Source organism: Chiloscyllium punctatum, chromosome X (genome assembly GCF_047496795.1).
Source record: "Chiloscyllium punctatum isolate Juve2018m chromosome X, sChiPun1.3, whole genome shotgun sequence".
Taxonomy (NCBI): Eukaryota; Metazoa; Chordata; class Chondrichthyes; order Orectolobiformes; family Hemiscylliidae; genus Chiloscyllium; species Chiloscyllium punctatum.
This window is the reverse complement of record NC_092791.1, coordinates 18,640,745-18,652,372: the sequence shown is the minus strand read 5'-3', so window position 1 is coordinate 18,652,372 and position 11,628 is coordinate 18,640,745. Positions and strand designations below refer to the sequence as shown.

Genomic DNA, 11,628 nt, shown 5'->3' with positions numbered 1-11,628 from the left:
CCTCCGATAAGCTGTGACCTCCCCCCCACCCCCCACACCTCCCCCCACCTTGTTAGTCAAGCCAAGAGGTGGAATCCCTGTGCTGTGCAAGTCAAGGGAAAGGATCTCAACAGTTAAAAGCAAATCCTGTGGACCCTGTCAATCTTAAGCAAACACAGACATTGCTGGAGAAACTCAGCAGTCTGGCAGCATCTGTGGACAGAACTGGCGCTGCTGCCTCACAGTGCCAGGGTCCCAGGTTCGATTCCAGCCTCAGGCAACTGACTGTGTGGAGTTTGCACATTCTCCCCGAGTCTGTGTGGGTTTCCTCTGGGTGCTCTGGTTTCCTCCCACAGTCCAAAGATGTGCAGGTCAGGGTGGATTGGTCATGCTAAATTGCCCGTAGTGTTAGGTGCATTAGTTAAGGGGAATGGGTCTGGGTGGGTTACTCTTCGGAGGGTCGGTGTGGACTGGTTGGGCCGAAGGGCCTGTTTCCACACTGTAGGGAATCTAATCTAAAAACAGAGTCAACATTTCGTGTCTGGCAGGACTTCTTCAGAACATTGAGTCTTCTCAGACTGGAAACGGTGGAGGGGGAGACGGTGTGTGGTATAGATCAGAGACCTTACCCTTGCTGAAGGCCAGCCCCCACAGGTTTTGGACCTGTGAGGATCGGAGGGAGGTGTGCACTGCTCCTCGACTTCACCTCTTCCATTCCTGATCACCTGTTTTCCCCAAAGCAACGGAGGAATGGGGGAATGTCATGAGCGGGGCCTCTGAAAGCCCAGGATGGCGCTGGAACTGGTGCCTCATCGATGAAGGTCACGAAAGGGCTGCTGAAGATGCTGTCAGCAACTGAAGCGAAAGGGATCAACCTTGTTTCTGGAGCGATCATGTTGCAAAGTTGGAGAAGCCACACAGATTTCATTAAAGCCCTAAACACAGGAGTCAGATCACCCTAATCCACCCAGTCTGAATCTAACGGGATCAGCCTGCTAGGTGATCCTCTCCCAATTGTTTCAGTGGCTAATACTGAGTGTTAGTCGCTTAAATCCTGATCTGAAGCATGTCAGAATTGAGGAAAGCCAAGCAGACTGCGAGAATAAGATGACATTTTAGAATAGGTTAGATTAGATTCCCTACAGTGTGGAAACAGGCCCAACCAGTCCACACTGACCCTCTGAAGAGTAACCCACCCAGACCCATTTCCCTCTGACTAATGCATCTAACATAATGGCAATTTAGCACGGCCAATTCACCTGACCTTTGTTAAGATCAGAGTGGTGCTGGAAAAGCACAGCAGGTCAGGCAGCATCTGAGGAGCAGGAAAATCGATGTTTCGGGCTTTTGGTCAGGATGCGGCCCGACCGGCTGTGCTTTTCCAGCACCACTCTGATCTAAACTCTGGTTTCCAGCATCTGCAGTCCTCACTTTTGCCTAATCCACCCTAACCTGCACATCTTTGGACTGTGGGAGGAAACTGGAGCACCCGGAGGAAACCCACGCAGACACGGGGAGAATGTGCAACTCCACACAGACACACAGTCGCCCGAGGCTGGAATTGAACCTGGGTCCCTGGTGTTGTGAGGCAACAAAAGAGCCACAAAAGAGGTGCACATAGAAATCGTCACTCGATCGTAATGTGCTCGAGATTTCCCAACGCCCTGTACGACATTGGCACTTGTGATTGTGAGCATCTGCCAGTGACCATGAGGAGAAAGTGAGGACTGCAGATGCTGGAGATCAGAGCTGAAAACGTGTTGCTGGAAAAGCGCAGCAGGTCAGGCAGCATCCAAGGAACAGGAGAATTGACGTTTCGGGCATCAGCCTTCTTCAGGAATGAGGATGGTGTGTCCAGCAGGCTAAGATAAAAGGTAGGGAGGAGGGACTTGGGGGAGGGGCGTTGGGAATATGATAGGTGGAAGGAGGTTAAGGTGAGGGTGATAGGCCGGAGAGGGGGTGGGGGCGGAGAGGTCAGGAAAAGATTGCAGGTTAGGAAGGTGGTGCTGAGTTCGAGGGTTGGGACTGAGATAAGGTGGGGGGAGGAAAATGAGGAAACTGGAGAAATCTGAGTTCATCCCTTGTGGTTGTAGGGTTCCTAGGCGGAAGCTGAGGCGCTCTTCCTCCAACCGTCGTGTTGCTATGGTCTGGCGATAGAGGAGTCCAAGGACCTGCATGTCCTTTGCGGAGTGGGAGGGGGAGTTGAAGTGTTGAGCCACAGGTGGTTGGGTTGGTTGGTCCGGGTGTCCCAGAGGTGTTCTCTGAAACGTTCCGCAAGTAGGCAGCCTGTCTCCCCCAATATAGAGGAGGCCACATCGGGTGCAGGTGAATTTGTGGTGAATATGGAAGGATCCCTTGGGGCCTTGGAGGGAAGTAAGGGGGGAGGTGTGGGCGCAAGTTTTGCATTTCTTGCGGTTGCAGGGGAAGGTGCCGGGAGTGGGGGTTGGGTTGGTTGGGGGGTGTGGACCTGACGAGGGAGTCACGGAGCTAGTGGTCTTTTCGGAACGCTGATAGGGAGGGGAGGGAAATATATCCTGGTGGTGGGGTCAGTTTGGAGGTGGCGGAAATGACGACGGATAATACGACGTATATGGAGGTTGGTAGGTGGTAGGTGAGGACCAGTGGGGTTCTGTCCTGGTGGCGATTGGAGGGGCGGGGCTCAAGGGCAGAGGAGCGGGAAGTGAGGAGATGCGGTGGAGAGCATCGTCGATCACGTCTGGGGGGAATTGTGGTCTTTGAAGAAGGAGGCCATCTGGGTTGTTCGGTATTGGAACTGGTCCTCCTGGAGCAGATGCGGCGGAGACGAAGGAATTGGGAGTCGGTCAGTTTACAGCTACCTAGATTTACACCTCCTCCCACCCTGCCCCCTGTAAAAACGCCATCCATTATTCCCTCCTCCATCGTCAACCACCAACCCAACCTCCACTCGCGGCACCTTCCCCTGCAACTGCAAGAAATGCAAAACCTGCGCCCACACCTCCCCCCTTACTTCCCTCCAAGGCCCCAAGGGATCCTTCCATATTCACCACAAATTCACCTGCACCTCCACACACATCATTTATTGCACCCACTGCACCCGATGTGGCCTCCTCTATATTGGGAGACAGGCCGCCTACTTGGGGAACGTTTCAGAGAACACCTCTGGGACACCCGCACCAACCAACCCAACCACCCTGTGGCTCAACACTTCAACTCCCCCTCCCACTCCACCAAGGACATGCAGGTCCTTGGACTCCTCCATCACCAGACCATGGCAACACGACGGTTGGAGGAAGAGCGCCTCAGCTTCCGCCTAGGAACCCTCCAACCACAAGGGATGAACTCAGATTTCTCCAGTTTCCTCATTTCCCCTCCCCCACCTTATCTCAGTCCCAACCCTCGAACTCAGCACCGCCTTCCTAACCTGCAATCTTCTTCCTGACCTCTCCGCCCCCACCCCCTCTCCGGCCTATCACCCTCACCTTGACCTCCTTCCACCTATCGCATTCCCAACGCCCCTCCCCCAAGTCCCTCCTCCCTACCTTTTATCTTAACCTGCTGGACACACTTTCCTCATTCCTGAAGAAGGGCTCATGCTCAAAACGTCAATTCTCCTGCTCCTTGGATGCTGCCTGACCTGCTGCGCTTTTCCAGCAACACATTTTTCAGTGACCCTGAGGTACAAGGATGTACAACACTCTCTGGGGAGCTTTCAGCATCAGAGGAGGTTGTAAGAAAACAATCAGACCAAGAAAGTGACACAGGAAGTTTGTGTGAAGTGCACAGGAAGTGCACACTATGGATATATAAATAAGAAAACCATTCCTAATCTATAATCACATTTTGTCTTCAGTTCCCATAGCAACTCATCTGGCACAATGGAACCCACATTAGACTCTGCAGTGTGGGCTGAATGTTTGACCTTTGACTCCTCACCCACGCTCACAGCAACTTATTTTCGCTCAGGAGAAAGCTACCAGTCCCACACGCACTGCAATCGTGTAGGTAAGGGAACAGGGAAAAGACTGTTAGGGTGATAGGGAGAGGGCTCTCCTAGTCTCTTTGGGCATTGTTGGATTGACACCCAGCGCAAACCTGACATCACAGCCTGGCCCGCTCCACCACCACACAGTCAGAGGGGAGGCCCTGTCAGGGGCAATGCTTTCTGGTTTCCCATCAGGCTTTCTCGTGGTCTGATACCGACTGCACCCCTCCCTCAGGTGACCCATTGCAGCGGCCAAACTGGTGCCCCTTCAGGCCTGGGCAGCTTCCCGAAAGCACCAACTGCCCCTCCTCTCATCGGTAGGCTCTGCCAGGCCTGAGGCCTACTTCAGGAGGTGATCCAGATGTTAATGGAACTTGCAAGGGCACGAGGCAGAGGGGACGGAGAGAAAGGAGCACCCTGAACGCTTTACATTCTCTTCAGAATGGATCATCAGAATGAACGCACATCACAAGAATGTGGACAGAAAAGGCACAACCAGTTAGACAGCATCGGCAAAGAGAGGTGACATATTTCTTGGGTTCTGGTTTAAAAAAAAGTATCGACTCAAACTGTTAATACCTGTGTGCAATGGTAAGTGTGTGTTGCACACCATTCAGTTTCCCCCAACAAAGACTGAGAAAAAACTTGCATTGGTATAGCACCCTTTGTGACCTCAGCTAGTTTGCAGCCCCGACTGTACGGGGGGCAGGCAGCCAATGTGTGTACCCAGTGAGATCCCACAAAGAGCAGGATGTTCATGCCCCAGATTCATTTGCTTGGCCAGGGCACCGGGGGGGGGGGGGGGGGGGCACCCCTTTCAGCTCTCCTTTGGAACAGTGCCCATGCCACCTTTTCGTCTGAAAGGCGGCATAGTGGGCGGTGCAGTAATTCCTGAGCCTGGCACTCCAGCCCCCAGGGGCTTTGGACACCCCCCTCTGAAATGAACAGGCCGCCCCTCTCCATTCTCCAAGAGGGTGGCTTTTTGCTCTGAGTGCTTCAGCTGATTGAAATGCAAGTTGGTTCATGGGCACTTTCATCTTGACAGTGGCCACACTCAAACCAGAGGATGAGCTATTTCTCCGGGAAGGGGGTTGGGGCGGGTGCTAGGACACCCTATCCCAAAGCAGCTAGGGCCTGCACCTGCACACTCAGAGGTAAGGACACTACCAGCACGCCCATGTGTTCCAAGTCTTCACGTTAGATCTGCCCAGCTCTCTGTGGGAACAACTCTGCTCTGAACTGAAATCAAACAGAAAATTCGCTGGCGATCCCAGGGGATGCTGTGATCTCCAGCATGGTGTTATTTTTTTGTTGTTGACCGAGCTGTGCAGCAATTGGGAACATACCCAACCCGTCCATGCTGACTAGATATCCTGAACGCATTCACCAGGACTTGGCCCTTGTCCCTGTAAGGGAGAGGGTGGGAGGGAGAGAGAGAGAGAGAGAGAGATAGGGGCGGGGGGGCTGTGCTGAGGTCAGGGAGGTGACTCCGGGAGGTGTGTCCTGGGTGCGGTGAGTAATTAGCAAAACACACAGCCCCCGTTCGCAGGGCTGAGACATCGTGAGCTGCCTCCTCTCCTTACCTCCTCCCCCTTCCTCTCTCTCTCTCTCACTGGCGTCTAGCAGCAAGCAGCAGGAGCAGCAGCAGCAGCTTCCCCCTGACACTGAGACGGCTGGCCTTCTCGGGTAAGGGCACGGATGTTTTGCAATCTCTGCACTAACTGGGGCTGGGCATTCTCCGAGATCGGGCTGCACCAGGACAGAGCGAACTGCAGCTCAACCTCACCCCTGACATCCCAATCCCTTGTCTGCGTCTGGACTTGATTGATCCTCCCCGCCTCGGGTTTCAGACTTTTGCCTTTCTATTTCTCTATCATTTACTTCCTCCTCGTTCGCTCTGAACACGGCTCCTTTTACCCTTAACCCTGGCGTTTCCAGTTCAGATTGGGGGATGGTAGGGGGGGGGGGGGGATTATTCAAAGCTGCGATCCACCTCCCCCCTTCTCCCCTCCCAGCCACACAACACCCACCAGCGCCTGAAACCCCCCTTCTCCTCTCTTCCTGCTGGCTGGCTCCTCTCAAATGCAGTTTGGGCGAGGGGATTACTCGTCAGGCCAATCAGTCAGCCCTCTCCAGAACGGCTGGTTTGGTTTCAAACTCAGTGACCTCACTCAAGAGTGCAGGAGAGGACTGTTTGGGTGGAAAACAATGAGAGACCAGTACAGTGCCACGAATGTTCCTCAGAGCAGTGAACACACAGTGGGCTGCTTGGTAAACACTGGGATGCCATCTGTTTGCTGATGTCAGATCACCAGCCACTTGTGCCCGCTGCTTTTGGGCATCCCCGTGTTCGGTATTTGATGATATGAGCCTAGCATTTTGATTCCTTGTGTGGAAGCAGGTAGCGTGAGGGAGCAGGGCAGGTCCAGGCTCCTTGTTCACACACACACACACACACACACACCCCGGCTGCAGGGTATCACCCTGCCATCCCTCCAGGCTGTGAAAGCGAGCCACTCCGCTGAGTGGCTGTTCAACGTGAGCAACTGCAGTACTGCAGATGCAGGGCAAGTTCCACTCAGCAAGTGCTGGAGGATTGGCATTCACATCACATAACCAATTCCCTTTACTGCGCTGCATTGTTTTTTTTAAACAGATCACTATGGGCCATCAGACAATTCTCTTAGTGAAACCAAGCCTCATGTAAAGGAACAGCCTGGCATGGTTGTACTGACCAGAAGAGCCAATGTCCCAGTCTCCTCTGTCACCATCCCGAGGTACAAGAGCAGCTGACAGGCCGGGATTTGCCATGGGTGTTCCCCCTGGACCTGAAGGAGCCAGGATCAGTAAACTAGGCACAGTGTGGCACTGCCACCTCACACACTGAGAGATCCAGAGGAATCCCTGAGGTGCAGTGTGCCAGCTGTAGAATGGTACTCGAGTGTGATCAGGAGTAGGGCCTGCCAGTTGACAGTTTCATGGCCATAGAGATGTACAGCACGGAAACAGACCCTTCGGTCCATCCCGTCCATGCCGACCAGATATCCCAACCCAATCTAGTCCCATCTGCCAGCACCTGGCCCATATCTCTCCAAACCCTTCCTATTCATATACCCATCCAAATGCCTCTTAAATGTTGTAATTGTACCAGCCTCCACCACTTCCTCTGGCAGCTCATTCCATACACACACCACCCTCTGTGTGAAAAAGTTGCCCGTTAGGTCCCTTTTAAATCTTTCCCCTCTCACCCTAAACCTATGCCCTGTCATTCTGGATTCCCCCACCCCAGGGTCTTTGACAAAGGATCAGTTAGACTCGAAACGTCAGCTCTTTTCTCTCCTTACAGATACTGCCAGACCTGCTGAGATTTTCCAGCATTTTCTCTTTTGGTTTCAGATTCCAGCATCCGCAGTAATTTGCTTTTATTTGAAAAGACTTTTGTCTATTTACCCTATCCGTAAACCTCTATAAGGTCACCCCTCAGCCTCCGACGCTCCAGGGAAAACAGCCCCAGTCTGTTCAGCCTCTCCCTATAGCTCAAACCCTCCAACCCTGGCAACATCCTTGTAAATCTTTTCTGAACGCGTTTCAAGTTTCACAACGTCCTTCCGATAAGACCAGAACTGAATGTAGTTATCCAAAAGTGGCCGAACCAATATCCTGTACAGCCGCAGCTTTGTTACGGGGAGGGGAGCCAGGGAAATTCTCCCTTGCGTTATTTTCAACATGCTCATGACAAATTTCCCAGCAGGAACCATTAAGCACTCGCAAGCCAGTGCGACAGAAATTTGACAGAGGTGCAGTAAGCAGTGAGCTGGAGAGCACATAGTAATGAGGGAGGAGGCTTCTCATGGATGTGTCATGGGAAAAGCAGCTGGAAATCCAGCAATTGGTGCTGGCTGCTGTCTGTCAGTGTGGTAATTGGTTATCTTGGATCAATGGGCCTTTCCTGCTGCCTGTACTTTGCTCCGAAGACAGAGCTTGCGAATATACAAGCTGATGGGTTTGTTCTGTAACTACTGCGGTCAGGGCCCATCTGCTGTTCATGAACAAGGAAAAAAGAGGAGGCCACTCGGCCCTTCAAGCCTATCCCGGCCATCCAAAGGCTCGTCTGGTTTTAATCTCGACTCGACATTTCTGTTGACCTCTGAAAATCTTTCATCTTTTGTGAGGGGGCATGGATAGGGTTTTTTTTTAGATTCGATTCCCTACAGTGTGGAAACAGGCCCTTCGGCCCAACAAGTCCACACCGACCCTCTGAAGAGCAATCCACCCAGACCCAATCCCCGACACCGAACACTACGGGCAATTTAGTGTGGCCAACTCACCTGACCTGCACATCTTTGGACTGTGGGAGGAAACCGGAGCACCCGGAGGAAACCCACACAGACACAGGGAGGATGTTTTCACTGAGGTGGGGGTGGGGTCCAAACTCGAGGGCATGGATTTAAGGTGAGATGGTAAAGATTTCAAAGAGACCTAAGTGGCAACTTTTTCACACAGAGGGTGGTAAGTGTATGGAATAAGCTGCCAGAGGAAGTGGTGGAGGCTGGTACAATTACAGCATTTAAAAGCCATCTGCATGGGTATATGAATAGAGTCATAGAGATGTACAGCATGGAAACAGACCCTTCGGTCCAACCCGTCCATGCCGACTGGATATCCCAACCCAATCTAGTCCCACCTGCCAGCACCCGGCCCATATCCCTCCAAACCCTTCCTATTCATATACCCATCCAGAAGCCTTTTAAATGTTGTAATTGTACCAGCCTCCACCACTTCCTCTGGCAGCTCATTCCATACACGTACCACCCTCTGTGTGAAAAAGTTGTCCCTTAGGTCCCTTTTGTATCTTTCCCCTCTCACCCTAAACCTATGCCCTAAGGGGTTAGAGGATATAGAGTTAGAGGCGGGGTACTGGAAAATGAGACTAGATTGGGTCAGGATATCTGGTTGGCATGGACGAGTTGGACCGAAGGGTCTGTTACTGTGCTATACATCTCTATGACTGGATGACTCTATGTGCCAATGAGGAATCAAGCCGTTTTCGATTCGGTATTATGGAATGAGAAAGGGTGAATTAATAACTGCGCTGCAAATGAACGTGTGGGAAATAGTGATCATAACATGATATAATTTGACATTACGTTTGAATGTGATATAGCTCATTCTGAACCTCGGGCCTTAAAATCTGAATAACGCAAACTCTGAGGGTATGGGGACAAGTTGGCGAGGGTGGATTGGGAAAAGATAGGCAATGGTTAGTATTTACAAACAATACAGAAAATGTTTCAGAAATAATGGGCGACCAAGGAGCTTGCATAACTGAAGAGCTAAAATAAATCAGTATTGTTAAAGAGGGAGTACCCAACAAGTTATAAAAAGAGAAATTTCTGGAAAAGCTCAGCAGCTCTGCCACCATCTGTGAAGAGAAATCAGAGTTATCATTTTGGGTCCAGTGACCCTTATTGTGGCAGCACAGTGGCTCAGTGGTTAGCACTGCTGCCTCACAGTGCCAGGGACCCAGGTTCGATTCCAGTCTTGGGTGACTGTCTGTGTGGAGTTTGCACATTCTCCCCATGTCTGTGTGGGTTTCCTCCGGGTGCTCCGGTTTCCTCCCACAGTCCAAAGATGTGCAGGTTAGGGTGGATTGGCCATGCTAAATTGTCCCATAGTGCCCAGGGATGTGCAGGTTAGGGTGGATTGGCCATGGGAAATTACCCATAGTGCCCAGGGATATGCAGGCTAGGGTGGATTGGCCATGCTAAATTGTCCCATAGGGTGGGTTAGCCACGGGAAATGCAGGGTTACAGGGGAGGAGGTCTGGAGAGTGTGGACCTGATGGGCCGAATGGCCTGTTTCCAGGGATTCTAACTTAAAAAGTAAACTGGATTGAAGGCTGATGAGATGAGCTTCAACGCAGAGTGTGGAAGGAGGTGACTAGAGAGATGGTGGGTGCATTCGCGATTAGCTTGCAGAATTGTATCGATTCTGAAAAGGTTCCTGTGGACCAGAAAGTCACAAATAAAACCACACTGTTCAGGGAGGGAGGGAGCGTGGAGAACCACAGATCAGATCATTTGACATCAATGATTGGCAAATTGTTAGAGTGTGTTGCAAAGGTTGGTAAATCTGGACAGCGTCAACGCTGATTTATGCAAGGCAAAACAAGATTGAGAGCCTTGAAGGTTTTTGGGACTGGTAGATGAACGAAGCAGCGTGAGTGAATGTGGGTGTTTTTGGAATTTCCGAATGCCTTTGATCAGGCCCCAGACAGGAGCTCCGAGAAGCAACTTTTGAGTGTGTGGAAATGGGCTGCTAGACTCGGATGGAGAGCTGGTTTACAGATGAAAGCAGAGAGTCGGATAAATGAGTCATTCACAGGATGACAGGCTGTTCCGAGAGGGATGCTGCAGTGCTAGGGGCACAGCTGCTCACAGCACGATGGAGATCAATGATTTTGGATGCAGTTGTAACAGCCGGTCAAGGCCTGAAACACTGTTTCTGATCCTGATCGGATGAAAAATTAGCTTTTGGATTTCTTCTGCACTGGGGAGTCCAGGACAGGGGTGTCCTGTTCTGAACCTGCCCAGGAATTCACAAAATGCAGCAGGAAGGAAACTTGCTGCAGACATCTAGGTATGTCGGGTAAGCACGAGCTGTCAGGTGGGCAAGAGGGGTGATAGTGCCCCTGGTGAGTGTCAGCTGTGGGGCGGGGGGGGGGGCAGCTTAGTACCAGGCAGATGAAGGTTAGTAGCACGTCAGGTGGGTGGGATGCCAGGAGGGTGAAGATGCCATGGGTGCCAGCGAAGTGAATGAGCGCTAGGGTAGGTGGGCGGAGGGGGCAGTTGGATCCAGTGGCAGAGGGTGTGGGGTGGGGGGGGTGGGGAAGGTGGTAAGGCTGGTCAGGGAGGGGCTGTGTGTTCAGACAGGGTGAAGCTCAGGCCACAGATGGGCAGAGTGGTGGTTTGGGTTGAAAGGTTTTCGGGTCCAGTTTGGGGGCGGGGTGGGGGGGGTGGGGAGAACCAGTTGTCAGACCAGAATCGAAAGGCTTGTGGGGAGTGCCGGTGTTGAGTCAGGGAGCACCAGTTTAATAGTTATCAGAAACAGGCCATTTGGCCCATCAAGTCCACGCTGACCCTCTGAAGAGCATCCCACCCAGCTCCACCTCCCTCCCCTATCCCTGTAACCCTGTATCTCCCATGGCTAACACACCTAGCTCGCACATCCCTGGACACTATGGGACAATTTAGCACGGCCACTCCACCCTAACCTGCACATCCCTGGGCACTATGGGTAATTACCCATGGCCAATCCACCCTAACCTGCACATCCCTGGGCACTATGGGTAATTACCCATGGCCAATCCACCCTAACCTGCACATCCCTGGGCACTATGCATAATTACCCATGGCCAATCCACCCTAACCTGCACATCCCTGGGCACTATGGGATAATTTAGCATGGCCAATCCACCCTAACCTACACATCCCTGGGCACTATGGGTAATTTAGCATGGCCAATCCACCCTAACCTACACATCCCTGGACACTATGGGTAATTTAGCATGGCCAATTCACCCCTAACCTGCACATCCCTGGGTACTATGGGTAATGTAGCATGGTCAATCCTGCCTAACCTGCACATTTTTGGGTTGTGGGAGGAAACCGGAGCACCCAGAGGAA

The 11,628-nt window shown here is 52.2% G+C and overlaps 1 protein-coding gene across 3 annotated transcripts in view; it reads left to right on the top strand.

Moving 5' to 3' along the window:
• Positions 1 to 4,370: 4,370 nt before the first annotated feature.
• LOC140471216 (diacylglycerol kinase beta-like) overlaps positions 4,371 to 11,628 on the top strand; it is a 133,679-nt gene continuing 126,421 nt past the window's right edge. For 2 of the 3 annotated variants that reach the window (XR_011956895.1, XM_072567140.1), the window contains exon 1: positions 4,371 to 4,465. Coding sequence is in view for 1 of the 3 variants with exons in the window: in XM_072567140.1 (XP_072423241.1) it covers positions 4,418 to 4,465 (48 nt within the window). In the remaining 2 variants the exon portion in view is untranslated. Of the gene's footprint in view, positions 4,466 to 5,496; positions 5,630 to 11,628 lie in introns of those variants that run through there. The other variant, XM_072567141.1, reaches the window with a different exon arrangement.